Source organism: Leuresthes tenuis, unplaced genomic scaffold, assembly GCF_036924035.1.
Source record: "Leuresthes tenuis unplaced genomic scaffold, fLeuTen1.0.hap1 SCAF_9, whole genome shotgun sequence".
NCBI classification, from domain to species: domain Eukaryota; kingdom Metazoa; phylum Chordata; class Actinopteri; order Atheriniformes; family Atherinopsidae; genus Leuresthes; species Leuresthes tenuis.
In genome coordinates, this window is record NW_027325363.1 from 31,682,476 (window position 1) to 31,700,273 (window position 17,798).

General features: G+C 39.0%; 1 protein-coding gene across 1 annotated transcript in view; it reads right to left on the reverse strand.

The window, feature by feature from the left end:
- The window catches only part of LOC140314726 (tapasin-related protein-like), a 106,948-nt gene extending 94,353 nt beyond the window's left edge, over nt 1-12,595 (reverse strand). Inside the window, exon 1 of the mRNA XM_072393085.1 lies at nt 12,526-12,595. Coding sequence (XP_072249186.1) covers nt 12,526-12,580 — 55 coding nt within the window. The 5' untranslated portion in view covers nt 12,581-12,595. The remainder of the gene's footprint in view (nt 1-12,525) is intronic.
- Between the last annotated feature and the right edge of the window lie 5,203 nt (nt 12,596-17,798).

Sequence of the window (17,798 nt, forward strand, 5' to 3'; positions counted from 1 at the left end):
ATTTCAATAAAAACTTTAAACAAATTGTTTTTTAATTTTTGATCAGAGGTGGAGCAAAATCTGGACTGAAACCCATGAAATCGGTGAAAACGGGCTAATTATCTACAGCCCAAGCGAAGCAGATCAGTTACACTTGACTTTTCTTCAACATTTGAGTGACAGGTTGCAAGTACCGCCCCCTCCATTTGCGGCTTATTTGGGCTAAATCTGTACAGCCCAAAGCCAGCAGATTTGGGCCAATCACAGACGACTCTACTTGATTGCGTGTGTAGGGCGAAACTTTGACAATTGCAGGCATCGGCGTTAACGAAGTGGATTATTTACTTTCGAATCCGTTTTCTTCAATGTCCTTAGGTGAATAAAGTAGGGGCACATCATCCAAAGGATATCCAAATTACACAGAAAGAAAAGCGCCAAAATCGTAGCTTTTGTGTAACTTGGTTTGAGAGAAAGGACTGGCTAACGGCTAGCCTATTGAAGCTTCTCTTCAAATAAGGTAGACCACCACCATTCATGTCACACAGATGGCACATTTGTGGAGTATTTCTTTTAAGGCTCTCTTAACGTCCATTGTTTTTCTGGAGTTACTATTTTAGTTTTGTGCTGATGTTTGGATTATTGTGTTCCAAAGCAAATTGCAATAGGCTATAGTTGAAACCAATTTTTTAGCACAAGTCTGGGTTGACCTTTTTTAAAAACCTTTTATGGTGTGAAAGTATTTGTATTTCCAGAGAGATAGGTAGATGGTATATTTTCCATCAGTGCATTCTTCTAAATAGTGTTTTGGTGGTTTGTTGAAAAGGTCCATGCTGTTGTGATAGTTTAACTTACATTCTAACAGGACACCTTTTATGTTGAAATACAACTACTTGGCTTTTATAATACATTAGCCCACCCATTCAATGACACCACAAGCCGTCACTGACTATAACAGTTCGCTATAGCACACAATACAGGCATACACAATCATATTCACCTCTTGCAGGTTACACCAAAGTTTAAATCGGGACAACGCGTAGTCGACCTTCACGACCAAACTTTTAAATGCTTCCCACTCTACGATGCCTCCTCAGTTAACTCTCCGTTCATTAGCGTCTGTCTCATTCTCTCTGCGTGCTCCATACTTCCCGCATTAACTTGTGCCACTAGTCCCGCCCCTTACCTGGTGACGTTACTGATTGGCTCAGTAAATGCACAACCAATAGCAAAACAGGAATCAGATGATTGACATATGACAGGTAACAGATTAGGTTAGACATAAACACTTCTCCTTTTCTCTCTCAGATTAACTCAATAAGACTTTTATATGAATTTATCTTTTAACTGTAAATAATCTTATTTATCACACTGTACATATTATATTTATGCCTCTTAACCAGCACATCTTGAAACATTTTTAAGTATCAGGAACTCTTACTTATGAACTTCTGTTTTTATACAGCTGTTATTCCACTGTCAATGATCTTTTAAGCTCTGTAACTTATATGAATTTTGTACAGGGCTACATATATCTATGTCTATTTGTCATGTCGGACGTTTGACAATCAAACCTCGTGAAAATAGCTTGACTGATTAGCTTGAGTGATTTATGATCACTTTTATTGTGTAGAAACATTGTCCCTCCATATGGCTGTGGTGGGAAATTAGAATAGTTGAGATGTTGGTTGATGTATTTTTCTTTTGGGTCCGAATGGGAATTCGCAAAGACCTTGTTATAAATGTTAGAGAAAAGAAAAGAAAAAAACAAACAATAAAGACACATTGCAGATAGACACCCTGGAAATTAATAGATGAGCCAAAATTACACTATAATTTCTTCTTCCCTACGCCTTCACAGCAACCCGCAGTTTCTTCATTCTTCTGTGTTTTATTAGAGTGTTTAGGTCATTGTAAGAGCTGCTACTCTTATGGGCATTTTACCCATGCTTACACGTTTGCTTTTTTTAATGCTGTGCTCAGCTGTTGCATTAATAATATTGTTTTCATAAACAAATTGAACTTTGAATTTCCAGCTTCTCATTAGGAAACAAATGAAATGGCAACAAAAAGGTTGAATTTTCTAATTGAGATAGATCACTAGACAAAGTACGAGTGAAGCATATTCGTTTATGTCTTTCTTAACTGAATTATATGATGATGAGGATTTGCTGCAAATAGCAAAGTAAGAGATAATGTTTTGACTCCCTGACATACAGTGAATGCAGCTTACCTGAATATTACTTCATCTATGAGTATCACCATCACGTACTGTATATCTACGGTATATCTACCATTACACTAAAGGTCACCCTTTAGTGTAGTGATAAGATTGCCACCTTTCATGCAGGTGACCTGGGCTCAAATCCCCTGCATGAAAGGTATTACCTCCAGTAGGAGTCCTTAGGCAATATCCCCTTACTCTACCACTGTAAGTTGCTTTGGATAAAAGCATATACCAAATGCATACACATACTGTAAGGTGAGGATGCTAGATTTGATCAAATTACTCTAAATAGTTTTGAATTAAACAGAAAAAAGCAGCATGCATAATAATAAATATATAAAGGACAATAAAAGAGAAAAACTGCCTCTAGTGCAGATTAATTATTCTGCTGACTTTAGTGAAGTAAGACACAATATATTATCACCTGACTTTAGTATCACTGTAACAAGTGCATATTGTACAAACGTCTGTGAGTGGCTTTAAGCAATCAATAACTGTTTTTCTTTTTAAGACTGAAAAAGAAAGAAGCATATTAGCCGTTGTTAAACATCGGTTCACATCTTTAATCAGACTTTTCATATTCCAAAAACAAAATTCCTTTCCACTCAGATGCAGCCAAAAATAAATAAATAAATCAGAACCACTACCCTTTTTAATTTAATTATTTCTGCAGCAATTTTCTCTTCAGCTTTATTAAATAAGCCTATTAAGTCTTGATAGCTTGTATGGCCATACCAGGTCCAATGTTTAGAGCTTCAGGTTCTGAATGAGTTAGAGGTGCTGTATGGAGTTTTCTTGTAAATGAAAAAAAAATTTTCCTGTTACACCAAATCAAAACACACACTGTGTCTCTGTGAGGCCTTGCATACATGTTGAACTGATCTGCATTGGCCAATTCCTTAGAGCAATTCTTAATTTTAGTACATCTGAAGCACCACATTGAAGAAAAAGTGATTGTTACATTATCTGTTGTTTAATTATATACGAAGATCTCATTGCCAGGAAGATCAACCATTTACTTAACAAGTTTCACAGAAAGCCGAATTAACCCAAAGAAAAAAGATCAAACGTGCTACATTTTTAAACGAAAAATAATGAGGGTGAAGTAATTTGAGACACAGTCTCCCTTCAGTGTAAATTCTTCTCCCACCATCAATGCTGCTCAGTATGGTTTCGTCTGCTCAGGACAGACACACAAACACACACACAGATGCAAAAACATTTTATTAGATAATAGCTTGCAATGATATTTGTAATTAAATAAAAAAATTTTCATATCACTTTACCTGTGCTGACTTTTTCTTTACTGTGGAGAAAATAATTGGCAGTTAATCTTCAGGACAACAACATCTCACATTTCTATGATATTACAGTGAAGTAATGATCTGTGATATTACATATAGCTTGTCCTCATGTTGTTTAATTTGTTTCTCCATTGAAGTTACAGGTTTGTTGAAATTTAGCAGTTTGTTTGTTAAAGGACTTCTTCACTCACCTGAGTGCAGGTGGAACAGCATCACAGCCAGAATGACCAACAGTAAGACAGAGAAACAGACAGAGAGGTAAAGCATCCAGCTGGCTGGCTCTGTGGTGAAAGCAGACACAAATATTAACCTCTGCTGCCACCAGATGGTAACTGATAGTACTGTAGCACAAATTCTGTTACCAGGGGTGTGGTTGAAAAGTAAAAGAAATCCCATTTTATCATCTTTTCATGAGCTACTTTCTTTGACCTTGTTGGAAAACATCACAAGGTTAAGAATAGATTGTAGCAGACATTTCTAAAGACTTATGCTGCAATGAGAATACAACCATACTTACATTAAGTTGAAATGTGGATCTGCAGCACTGAAACCAAGGCTGCTCAAACATTTTCTTAAAAGTGCTTTAGATACAAGCAAAAAAGACTATTTCACTGGACCCCTGGTAGGCCCCCTTACCTTCAACATTCAGGATGAAACTCTTCCTAATGGGCATTCTAAGAGACTGATGAGAAACGCTGCAGGTAAACTGCCTCCCTGATGCCTTGAGTGAAGCCTGGAGGTAGAAGAAAGCTGACACAGTGTAGGTCATGTCCTGGTTATGTTTGTGGCTTGACAGCAGGACATTTGGCAGCACTTTAGGGAGGGGTGTGCCAACCCGCTGACCGGAGACTGCTGGGTCCTGCTCGTACCAAACTATCTCCACACCCAAAGGGTAGTAGTTCTCTGCCTCACAAACAATCTTTTGCCCCCCCCCCCCCCTCCTGTAGCGAAAGAGTGGGTCCTACATTAAGGGAGACACGGGGGGCTCTGAGGAGAGTGGGGAGAAGAAAATATATACAGAGGTGAAGCAGACCTTCTGTCAGTCTTTCCGAAAACATGGGATGTGTTGACGATGTAAAACTAATTTTGCCAATCCTGGAACACTTGGAGCTTGAAATAAGTAACTTGTAAAATTGTGGCCTCAAAATTTAAGCAAATGCAGCAATGATGTACAAAGGTAAATCATAACATTGACATAAATGGATCCTGGTTACTGACTAAACTGAAAATATCACATAAGACAGCACTCTAATGTCTATTCCTTTTTGAAAAGTTCAAATATCCAATTAAGTTCTGCAGGCACAGTGAATGCCTGCTAAAGAAGATGGTTTCTCACGGTCAGCTGTCAGTTTGTCATAGATAGAAGTTTGAATTTTCATCTCAGAAATGTTCATCCTTCACATCAGTTGAGAGCAACTCGAAAACCAATATATTGGGTTTACATAAATGCAAGAAGGGCTAAAAACTAAACCCATTAGTAGATGTTTGAAGATTGTTGTCTACTCATTTCAGTCTGCTAGTCTATGCTTTATAATGCTTTAGAATGATGTACCTAGGATCCGTTAGGTCTTAAATATTTTAATATTTTATGCATTTTACCTTGATGGTGATGACAATATTAAGTACCTTTATTAGAACCAGTTATTTATTGGGGTTAAAACTGAATAAACATGTAGTGGCAGTTTTGTTTTTGGCCATGACACACTGACTTTTTCCTCACCTTCAATTTGCAGATTAATATCCACACTCGCAAACAGTAGAATCACAGACCCAGAACATATATAGGTTCCTTCACTGCTTAAATTGGTGAAGGGGAGGGTATAAGAGGCCTTCAGTCCAACACCATTCCCCTGAGTCTGCCCTGAGCGGCTGGTATGGCTGAAGAGTTTAGTCCTCTCTCCACGATGTTGCCGGAGCCACTGCACAATGACATTTTGGAATCTTTCTTAAGAAAGTTTGCGATGGGAGATTGCAAGAATTAAATCCATCTATGTTTGTTTGTTAAATTGTTTGTCAAATTGTTTGTTAAATTCTTTGCTGCAGTGTTGTTTTATTTGCTATGTATGTATGAGAGTGAAACAGCTGTGTGTGTGTTGTTGCTGATGGTAAAGGGCCTGGTTTTTTAATTGTTTGTTTGTTAAATTGTTTGTTTCATTGTTGTTTTATTTGCTATGTATGGATGAGAGTGAAACAGCTGCTGGTGTTGCTGATGGTGACAACAGAAATAATGTATTTACTAATAGAGTTGAAGTGAACATTTGAATCTGGTTGTTGCTCGTGACATAAGGACAGAAGTAGTGTTTCATTCAGTAGTACTCACAATAGCTCCACTAACAATTGATTAGCTGCAAGAGGACAGTATGGGAAATACTTGTGTTAAAGCTAACCGGGAGTTAAGTGGGAGTGCTAGAATGTACAAAGTAATGTACAAAGTAAATCTAGTTTAAAAAAACAAAACAAAAAAAAGGAACAACAAGGGTTAAAGCTAGACATTTGTACAAGTTTGTGTATTAAGATTTAACAGCTCTCTTAAAGAGTTAAAGTTCAGAAGATCTCAGGGGAAAAAAACAGAGCATTTCAAATCTTTACTCCTTTCACAGGAAAAACTGTCTGAGCAAAAGATGTTTTACAGCCTGAGATTTTTATCATTTCCATATCAAACCTGCCATTCTTAGGCAAAGTTCTAGAAAAAGTTGTATACCAACAGCTTTCTGACTTTTTCCTGTCTAACAATGCTTTTGATACTTTCCTCTCACAGTCTTGATTTTATGTATTTAACTGAGAATATGAAACGACAAGACCGAGAGTGGCGAGGGTCTTTGTGCCATATTCAGGGCCAATATACCCACTCACAACATAAAACATATATTTTTGTCCTTAATTCGAGCATGTGTCATTTAAAATGGAGATAAAACGATCTTAAATACTTTGTATCACCGCGGAATGATTTTATTGATGATTTTACTGAATTTCTTTAAATTGTGTGCACTGCTGTTGACTGTTTAGTCATAACAGGGGACTTGAAGGTGCACATAGATGTAGCCCATAATAAGCAAGCTAAAGAACTCACTGCTTTCCTTGAAATGTTTGGTCTAACTCAGCGTGTGACTGAACCCCCCCCGCAAATGATCAGTTTTGAAACATAAGCCGGAAATAGAGAATTTAACATATTAATGTTAAGTTAAGTAATGCTTGATTACTTCTGATTGACTAACTTAAAGTGAGTATTAGTATATATATATGTATATATAAATATATTTTATATATAAAATATATTAAAAAAAAAAACACAGCAATGAAATATGCTATGTGAGTCAGAGATCAAACAATAGCTTTCTTAAAGAGAAATTTAAAGACAGCTGCAATAAATCAGCGTAATATATGGAGTAATATAATAATACTATTAGCAGTTTCTAAGCCTGCAGATAAATATTAATTAAATTAAACAGAAAGGTTGTGCATGTGTGTTCAACAGGTGCCAAACTAGATGGGTCAAATGCAGAGAGTAATTTTGTGTGACTTGTAACATGACAATAAACAGTCATCTTAATGTGTTTGCACAGCAATGGAATAAAGAGGGCATGCAGAGGAGCACTCTAACAACAAAAAGAAAAACAAGAAACAAGAAACAAACTTTTTGTTGGAAGGGAGAGAAGCAACTATTTAGGTGATGAGGGAAAGCAAGAACACAGATCACAACAGGAGCAGTGACGGAGAAGGAGAGACAGAGCAGGAGGAGATACATGTCGGCTGTGTGGAAGGAAGGGGCATTGTGCGAGGGACTGCAGGAGCAACAGTAAGATAGAGGGAGAGTTTGGGAGTCAGTTATGACTAGATAATGAAAAAAAACAGGAGCTGTAACCAGGATAGAAGCAGGAAAGCCAGAAAAAGTGTTAAACTTAGAGGGAATTGAACTTATCTTATAGTATGACATCAAACCTGAGATTACATTGAATGTTTCCGGGACGGAGGTAACTTTCTATGCGACACAGGTGCAACACGAACTGTAATCCATCCTGATGACATTCCGGGAGTTGAGGAATCCAAAGAAATTATTTGGGTCAAATCAACAAATGGTAAGAGCCATCCTGAGCGTTTATCAAAACTCTTGAGAGTAACTGATACACGGACTGGAGTGAGTGCTGATTGTCAAGTTGTCTTGTCCACTCTGGGTCCCTGTAACTTACTGGGAAGAGATTTACTCCATTTATCGAAGCTACGAATAATTCCAGAAGAAAAAGGGTTAACTGTAGTTCGAATGAAGTCGGCTCAAACAATGATTCAGCATGACGCGAGACCACCTTCATACTGGTATAGTTTGGATCTTGTGTCTACAGGCCCCAGCTCTATCACACTTCCTCTCCTTAAGAAGGCAAAAGAACACGTCTCAGGAGAGCTCACCCTCAGGTCACCACATGAATTACACTGCACTATGTATTACGAATATACTCAAGGGGAGTACATCTTTTATTTTTTTAAACAAATAAGAAACGTTTTTTTCATAGAAAAACAGACCTTGCTAAAGTTAAAACACTTATACTGGAATAAAGAGTGTTGTTGTGCAGTCAGCTGCTCACTCTCCCACAGCATGAGAAAGTTTTTAAGATCATGTTATGCACCTCATGTGTCACTCTCCAAACCCACAGATGACCACTGGAGGCGTTTAGGGGTGTTTATGACTGCATGTGAAGAAGCCTCAGATTGGGAGAAGGTGGAGCCAGGAATAGAGTATTCTGAGAAACTGTATGCATATACTTACTTGCATATACAAGGACAAATGTGGAAGAATAAAGGTGCCATTTACTATGAACTGTAGAACTTACACTGCCAAAGAGTTTGTTTAAATATGCTGCAGTATTGAGCCAGGGACCACGTCATGTCTCTACAGGAGGGATGGTAGCAACAATGAACAAGGTTTTTGCAGTGTATGGTTTTATTTATAATAAATGATAATATCATAATATGATAATAAAGATTTTTGTTGTCTAACATGTCAAATATGTGCAAAATAAGATCCATACATACGGCCTAGGACCGGGGCGAGGACCGTTCCCGAGGCCGGAGGACCCTTTTCAACACGTTTGTATGGATTTCATTGAATTAAATAAAGGTGTCTCCCTGGTGATAATTGATGTTTTACCAAATGAGTTGAAGTATTTCCATATGCACAGGCAGATGCACTCTCAACACTGGTGAATTAAATGTTACCTAGATTTGGAATTCCTGAAAAAATCTACAGTGATAATGGGACGTACTTTGTAAACAATATTATCTTCCTGATGACAGAGAACTTAAGAATAGGCCTTAGAGACCACTGTGCATATCATCCACAATCAGCAGGTTTGCTGGAGAGACACAATTGAATAATTAGGTCAAGACTGAAGAAACTGGGAAGAATTGGGTTTACTGTTTACCACTAGTAGTCCTAAACATGCATATTTCTCTAACTAGCACAGGATTAACTCCATTTGAGATAATGTATAATGTATGACCATTTTTACTACCACAGAACTATTCACCGGACATGATGAAGAAAGAGAAGAAACCTTAGCAGGATACATGGTTAAAATGTTAACAAGTAGAGAGATCTCTTCTGTCTAGTCTGTTCCAGGTGAACCTGTGGAGGAATCTCTAATACCCGGAGACTGGATCCTCATCAAAGTGATAAAGAAAGAGAACTGGTCCAGCCCAAGGTGGGAAGGTCCATATCAGGTACTGCTTACAGAAACCACAGCAGCTAAACTAATATATCCTGGATTCACTCATTACACTGTAAACTAGTAAGGCCACGACCTGCGGAAGTAGGGAAAGATTAGTTACCCACCACCGTTCTCTGAGGCATGAGTCTGACTACAAAGGGGAATTCTCTCAACAGGAGGGGGTTCGTCTCAACCTCAGTGAAGAAAACAACGGCTAAAATGAGAACATAGGGTGTGGCTAAAATTAGACAGGGACAGACAGACAGCAGCCGTGGCATCCATTTAAATTACCAGGATTTTGTAGGTTAAAAGGAACCAGCTGTGTATTGTTAATCATCATTTTTATTATCGTATTCTTAATTCTATGGGATTAAGCAAAGATTAATAAAAAACTAAAAGATAATGCATTACAATGAACCACCCTCAGACCCTTAACACAGACTGACCACAGAGATAGGAAGTCCCTCAGGTCCAACAGACAACTTGTCAACCTATTTTTTGTTACAGGAATAGATGGGGTGGCTGACATTGACTTATGCTCAATTATTTTATGTGAAGACAGCCAAAAAGCCCATGTGTATTCTGAAAAGTACATATGTGAAATGTATGTTAATACAAGATTTCTGAAGAATCGCCTGTGTATCAGTTGGAATTTTGTTATAACGAATAGTAATCCACAACAGGTTATAGTGATCGGAATAAATGGCTGGAATGTATACAGCATGTCTCTGTCTATTGTAAGAGCCATAGTAGTCACCTGTGCTTGATGTTGTATCACATGCTTGAGAGGACTGTCCCAAAGACTGATTGAAACCACCCTTATCCGCATAATTTATCAACAGGTAGAGTTATGACAACAAGCTACACGTGGATGATGGAGACGAGGATACAGATAACGTTTAAAGTTCAAAGTACTTTGAATGACCCAGAGTGAATTCTCAATGAATTGTTAATGATTGTTTTTGCGTTCATATGAAAGACCAATGAACATGGGAATTAGACCTATTAAAAAGCAATTCCTGAATGTAGAACATTGTAAAGATGATATGTTGCTTTTTCCTGCCAACATTCGTCCACAGGTTAAATTAACTGCATCAGCAGCAGAACCACTACAGGACTAGAAGTCAGGTAACTGACCAGGTGTCTGGAATTCTGGAGGGGGCCAATCATGCCAAGATGATGGCGGAACAATCACAAATTTTTATCCACATATGTACAAAAGGGTGCACGGCAAAGCTAAGCGCTCCACCCCAACTGAATGAAAAGCTGATTTGAAGAGTTCATTCCACCAAGTAACGTCTGACCTTCACTTAATAATCTACAGCCTCCAACCACTGTATGGCTGAATTATATCCTGAAGTGTCTTAAAAGAGGATTAGTTAGGGAATAAGAGGTGGTAAAGACCTCTTCCTGGAAGTGAAGTGCTAATAACCTCTCCTTCCAAGATAGCTTAGCAGTTCCAGACCCAGCCGGACTGATGTTCGGCCAGAAACAGACGATTGCAGTGTTGGTGATAGGACTGGACTGAATAAACTGCATTGCATTATTATCATTATTGTTTGACTATTCTTGATTTTCATTTGTTATTATTTTTCATTTTATTCATTTTTTCCACTCAATATCTATTTCATATTATTCATTAATTGCATTTAATCATATTTTAATTTATTTTATTATTTATTATTCATTATTTTTATTTTCATTTCATTAATTTTTTGTTTGTGTATTCATTTTGTGTTTGCTAATCACACATATGTCCATCGCCATTCATTGGAATCAACTGTTCGGAGTGCGACCTTTGATACTGAGTGAGTGATTAAGTGGTCGGTCGCCAGGGGGAGAATGGGGCCATAGGAGAATCTTCCCGTAAATATAGCAAATGGGTTTTTCGCTCCTATGCACTGCGAACAGTGGGAAATTTTCAATGTTAATGATTCAAAATTATTCAAAATGATTCAATGTTATTTGTACAACATGCAGAGTTTTTCCCTTTTTTCTTCATAGTATAAACAGGAGGGAATGTTAGAAAAATTATTTAGTTATACTATGAGAAAAGCTACAAGAATAAGAGTTTCTGTGATGGGGGGAGGCCTCCTGTCTTTTGGTTCTCATAATACTATGTAGCAAGCAAAAGTGTTTTGACTGTCTGAACTCGTCTTCCCATAACATTAAATGGCTAGTAATGTCTTTTCCCATAACATTGAATGTCCCTTTCCCATAACATTGTGTGGCCAGCAAGCATAAACAATATAAATAGCAAGAGCACCATTTTGTTGGCAGACAACTCTGAGCCAGCTTCCTGACAGGTTGTGCGGACTTGTCTCTTTCTTGCAAGAAATAAATGTTTTGTGTTAATCGTATCCAGCGACTCTAAGCCTAATTTTGAGAGTATTTTTCTAACAATGGTCAAGTTCAAATTGGCGGTGAAGTTTTTACTGTGAACTCAGGCTGGCTTTCACTGATGAAGATTGAGTTTTGATTACCATGGCAACTATAGAAACAGACAGGACAAAAATGGTGATACACAGAGACACATGTAGAAATGAAGACAAGCTTATCTTTTACATATATGTGATGCTGATGTATTGTGGAACTCCACAGCTTGAGTTGTTGCTAACATGTATTTTTGGTCAGATTTCAGTGTAAAAGTGTCACATAATGAGAAAATATATGTTGACTTTACTGGTCGTAGTAAGTATCTCTCTGTCAGCGATAGCAGGCCAGCAGCGGTAGTCCTGCTGATCTGGTGGAGGTTAGTTAGATGGAAGTCTCAGGAAGCCAGTGACGGTGAAACAGCTCTTAGTGTGTTTGAGGCCGCAGTTGAACCAGCGGTTGTACCCTTGAGCCCCTTGGACTGGCCATCGGACATGGATGCCCCCTGTACAGTATCTACGCAGTCCACACTCCAACTCCTCTGCTTCCAGTCCTTCCACATACCGCCCCAGGTCCAATTTGGATCCTAGTACAACCGTAACAGTTTTAGTCTCCTCATAGTGTAGGCTGCAGAAACTTACCATTTGGATTAACAGGAGAATCTCCTTTTTGACCAAACTGCAGCATTGCCTCTCTGTGTCAAAATGCCCCTCATTATTCACAGACACGGTAGCCATGGCATCTGATGGACACTCTGCACCCCTGAGCAACAAGCGCACACAGTAAGTTAATATAACTTCCACACACTTACGATAATGAAATGTGCTAAATAAATCGATTTGCCACTGCCACATACATTAGTAGTTTTGTCACGTATTTCTGTGAATTCCTACTTCCTGACCAAACACAAGCTCCCAAATCCGCCACAATCCTTACAACAACTCACCTGTACACAGATAAAAGTAAATAAGAATCTTCAATCGTAGACCCAGGGTGACCATTGGCAATTTCTACTTTGACTGAGCTGCTTGAGTTTTTTTTTAACAATTTAACTTTCATTTTGCAGGGTTCTGTTAGGTTTTGCACCTTTGGACGGCTTTGCTTTGCGATAAGATGTATTGCATCACTTCCTGTTGCTTTGTGTGTGCACTGTGACAGTTCTCGCTCCTCTTGAACTATTAATAATCACCTTATTTCTCCCTATAATTTACACATCTTGCATAGTTAACTCTATCGCATACTTGTTATATTCTAACGCTCACTCTTACAGATCTTTAGTTTTTATTTTTCACTTTTTAGCGGTGTGTCGGGTTCTCTAGCTTAGCATGGCTACCAGTTCTCTTCCTCTATCTCCTGCTTTCACCTGCTCCGTGTGTCAGATGTTTAGTTACTCCTCTGCCTCCTTTATTAGTAATGGTACATGTAACAAATGTAGTGTTTTTGTAGTTTTGGAAGCTCGGCTCTGCACTGTTGAAAACCACCCGATAGCGAGCCAGGCCCCTTTAGTCAGTGCGGAGCCACGTTGCGTAGATAGCTCTGTTAGTCGTCCCCGAGCAGATCCCGAGCAGCCGGGACTTAAGAGTGGCTGGGTAACTGTCAGGAAGAGGAGTCATAGTCCTAAAGTCAAGCCCGTGGTTCACCATCAACCTGTCCACGTTTCAAATAGATTTTCCCCACTCAGCGACACACCCGCTGAGGACAAAACCCTGGTAATTGGCAGCTCTATAGTCAGAAACGTTGTAACGGGTGGTGTATGGACCCAATTGCAGTACAAAGGAGTCAGAAGACAGTGGTAAAAAGTTCAAGGCTTTACTGAGACTCTGGCAGACAGACAAACGGTTTAGAAACCGGCAAACAGGAATCAGGAGAGGAGAGGCAAAGTTCTTGGTCAGGGACAGAAGGCTGGGTCGAATTACCAGGAGGCAGACGAAGCAGGGAATCAGGGACAGGCGAGGTCGGTACCGGTAAAGCTGGCAGGAGAACGCTGGAAAGACATGCTTGGCTAAGAACAATCTGGCAAAGGATAGAGTGTGGAGCTGGTGACTATATGCTGGGCTGATTGCATGTGATGAGAGGCAGCTGTGTGCACAGGTGAGTGGAGTGAACTGATAAGGTGTGTGTGGCTGACAGGCTGAGTGGGGCAGAAGCAGGATCAATGGAAAATTACTGATGGTTGGATGACTAAACTGTGACAAACGTGGCATTAGTGACACCAGCGACCATAGTCAAATGCATTCCAGGGCCCAGAGCGGGCGACATAGAATCCTATTTAAAACTGCTGGCTAAGGATAAACGTAAATACGGTAAAATAGTTATTCACGTCGGCGGTAATGACACCCGGTTACGCCAATCGGAGGTCACTAAAATTAATGTTGCATCGTGTGTAATTTTGCCAAAACAATGTCGGACTTCTCTGGACCCCTGCCAAATCTGACCAGTGATGACATGTTTAGCCGCATGTCCTCATTCAATCGCTGGTTGTGCAGATGGTGTCCAGCAAACAACGTGGGCTACATAGACAATTGGCAATCATTCTGGAGAAAACATGGTCTGATGAGGAGAGACGGCATCCATCCCACTTTGGAAGGAGCTCTTCTCATTTCTAGAAACATGGACAAATTTATTAGTCATCCAAAAACATGACAACCCAGGGTTGAGACCAGGATGCAGAGTTGTAGTCTTATACACTTCTCTGCGGCTTCCCACCTGATGCTGCCCCCCCCCCCCCCCCCTCAATCAAAAAACACAAAAGGAGCAAATCCTCTTGTGCAAAAAAAATTCAAAACAAAAACTTTAACTGAACAAAAACATCAAACTATTAAATGTGGTTTGCTGAATATTAGATCTCTCCCTTCGAAGTCTTGATATATTTTGTCTTACAGAAACCTGGCTGCAGCAGGAGGATCATGTTAGCATTAATGAATCAACTCCCTCTGACTATTTAAATGTTCACGTTCCTCGAACCACAGGCAGAGGAGGAGGAGTGGCAGCTATCTTCAGATCAGGGTTACTAATCAGTCCTAGACCCAAGATTAGTTTTAGCTCTTTTGAATCTCTGATTCTCAGTTTTTCCCACCCAAAGTGGAAATCACAAAAACCTCTTGTGTTTGTTGTTGTGTATCGTCCACCTGGCCCTTATTCTGAGTTTCTGTCTGAATCCTCAGAGTTTTTATCCCAGTTAGTGCTGAGTACAGATAAAGTCATTGTAGTGGGTGACTTTAATATTCATGTAGATGTTGAAAATGACAGCCTAAATATCAACTTTAATTCTATATTAGACTCTATTGGATTTTCTCAAAGTGTTCACAGACCTACTCACTGCCTTAATCATACCCTTGACCTTGTGCTGACTTATAGCATTGAGAGTGAACAGTTAACAGTGTTCCCTCATAACCCTGTCTTGTCTGACCATTTTTTAATAACTTTTGAATTTACATTACTTGACTACACGGTTTCTGAGAAGAATTTTACATATAGAAGGTGTCTGTCAGAGAATGGTGTAACCAGATTTAAAGAGTTGATTTCATCATCCTTTTCTTCACTGCCATGTGCTGATATGACAGAGGACGGCTACCTACATTTTACTCCAGTAGAACTTGACTCTCTTGTTGATAGCACTATAGCTTCAATGCGTACAACACTGGACAATGTTGCCCCTCTGAAAAGGAAGGTAATCAGTCAGAAGAGGTTGGCTCCTTGGTATAATTCACAGCTGCGTGCGTTAAAGCAGACTGCAAGAAAGCTGGAGAAGAGTCTCAATTAGTCTGGAAAGATAGTTTAATAACGTATAAGAAAACACTTCGTAAAGCTAGAACTGCATATTATTCATTATTGATAGAAGAGAATAAGAATAATCCCAGGTTTCTTTTCAGCACTGTTGCCAGGCTGACAAAGAGTCTCTGTTGAGCCATGTATTCCTTTAACTCTCAGCAGTGATGATTTCATGAGATTCTTCATCAATAAAATTGTTTCTATCAGAGAGAAGATTAATGGAATCCTTCCCACGATTATCACTGATGTATCATCAAGTAGAGCAGCTTTAGAAGTATCTTTCAATTTGTATTTAGACGGCTTCTGACCAGTTGATCTTTCTGAGCTAACAACAGCAATAGTCTCTTCTAAACCATCAACTTGTATGTTAGACCCAATCCCAACCAGACTGTTCAAGGAGGTTTTCCCCTTAATTGACACTTCCATATTGGATTTGATCAATCAGTCTTTGTTGACAGGATATGTACCTCAGACTTTTAAGGTTGCTGTAATTAAACCTTTACTTAAAAAACCTACTCTTGATTCAGAAGTGTTGGCTAATTATCGACCTATATCCAATCTCCCTTTTTTGTCTAAAGTTCTTGAAAAAATAGTTGCAGTTCAACTTTGTGATCATTTACATAGAAATAATCTGTTTGAAGAGTTTCAGTCAGGATTCAGAGTGCATCATAGCACAGAAACAGCACTGGTGAAAGTTACCAATGATCTCCTCTTAGCCTCTGATAGCGGACTTGTTTCTGTGCTTGTCCTGTTGGATCTCAGTGCTGCATTTGATATGTTCGATCACAGCATTCTGTTACAGAGACTTGAACATGTTATTGGGATTAAAGGAACTGCATTAGGCTGGTTTAAGTCATATTTATCTGATAGATTCCAGTTTGTTCGTGTAAATGAAGAATCTTCCTCACACATTGGAGCAAGTCATGGAGTTCCTCAGGATTCTGTGCTTGGACCGATTCTTTTTACTTTATACATGCTTCCATTAGGTAACATTATCAGACAGCATGGCATAAATTTCCATTGTTATGCTGATGATACTCAGCTGTACTTATCTATGAAACCAGATGAAACCAATAGGTTGGTCAGACAACAAGCCTGTCTTAAAGACATAAAGACCTGGATGACTCAGAACTGTCTGCTTTTAAATTCAGACAAAACTGAAGTTGTTCTCTTTGGACCTGAGCGCTTCAGAGAGAAATTGTCTAGTTATATAGTTACTCTAGATGGTATTTCCTTGGTTTCTAGTTATACAGTGAGGAACCTTGGAGTTATTTTTGACCAGAATTTATCATTTGATCACTTCAAGATTGGACTACTGTAATTCCTTATTATTGGGCTGTCCCACATATTCTCTGAAAAGCCTCCAGCTGATCCAAAATGCTGCAGCCAGAGTTCTGATGAGAACTAACAGGAGAGATCATGTTTCTCCAATTTTAGCTTCTCTTCATTGGCTCCCTGTTAAATTCAGAATAGAATTTAAGATTCTTCTTCTCACATATTAATGACAGAGCTCCATCATATCTTAAAGATCTCATTGTAAGATATTTTCCTAACAGAGCACTTCGCTCCCAAACTGCAGGTTTACTTGTTGTTCCCAGAGTTTCTAAAAGTAGAATGGGAGGTAGAGCCTTCAGTTATCAGGCCCCTCTCTTGTGGAATAAGCTGCCAGTAAATGTCCGGGAAGCAGACACCCTTTCTACTTTTAAGATTAGGCTTAAAACTTTCCTTTTTGATAAAGCTTATAGTTAGGGATGGCTCAGGTAATCCTGAAACATCCCATAGTTAAGCTACTATAGGCTTAGACTGCTGGGGGACCTCATCTGTCACACCTTTCCTCACTTTGCTCTCTTTTTCCCCTTGTTTAATTTCTCAATTGATTTTATGTACATGTGACATTATTGTGGTTATTAACTTGTGTTTCCCTGTTCCAACAGATATCCTTTGAATGGCGTTATGGTGTTTTTCCTCTTTTCTGTCTTCTCAAACCCCAGCTGGTCGAGGCGGATGGCCACCCTTCCTGAGTCTGGTTCTGCCAGAGGTTTCTTCCTGTTAAAAGGGAGTCGTTCCTTTCCACAGTCGCCACAGGCACGCTCAGGACGGGAGATTGGACTGAAGACAGGTTTCGGTGCAATCTGTTGGTTTACTTAGCTAGGATATTAATTTTTGAATTGGCTCTATATGAATTAATTGGATTATGATTACAATGAATTGAATTCCAATTGGCTTGAATTGGACTATATTACTCAAGTGCCTTGAGATGACAATTGTTGTAATCTGGCGCTATATAAGTAACATTGAATTGAAAAAAAAACTGCTTTTCCTGCGACTGACATCACGTGACGATCAGGGACAATATCCTGGGGATACGTTATAAAATATTTTGAAACGATGCAAATGTGTTATTGATTAATAATGAACTAGACAATTTTGCTGAGAGACCTGCTTGTT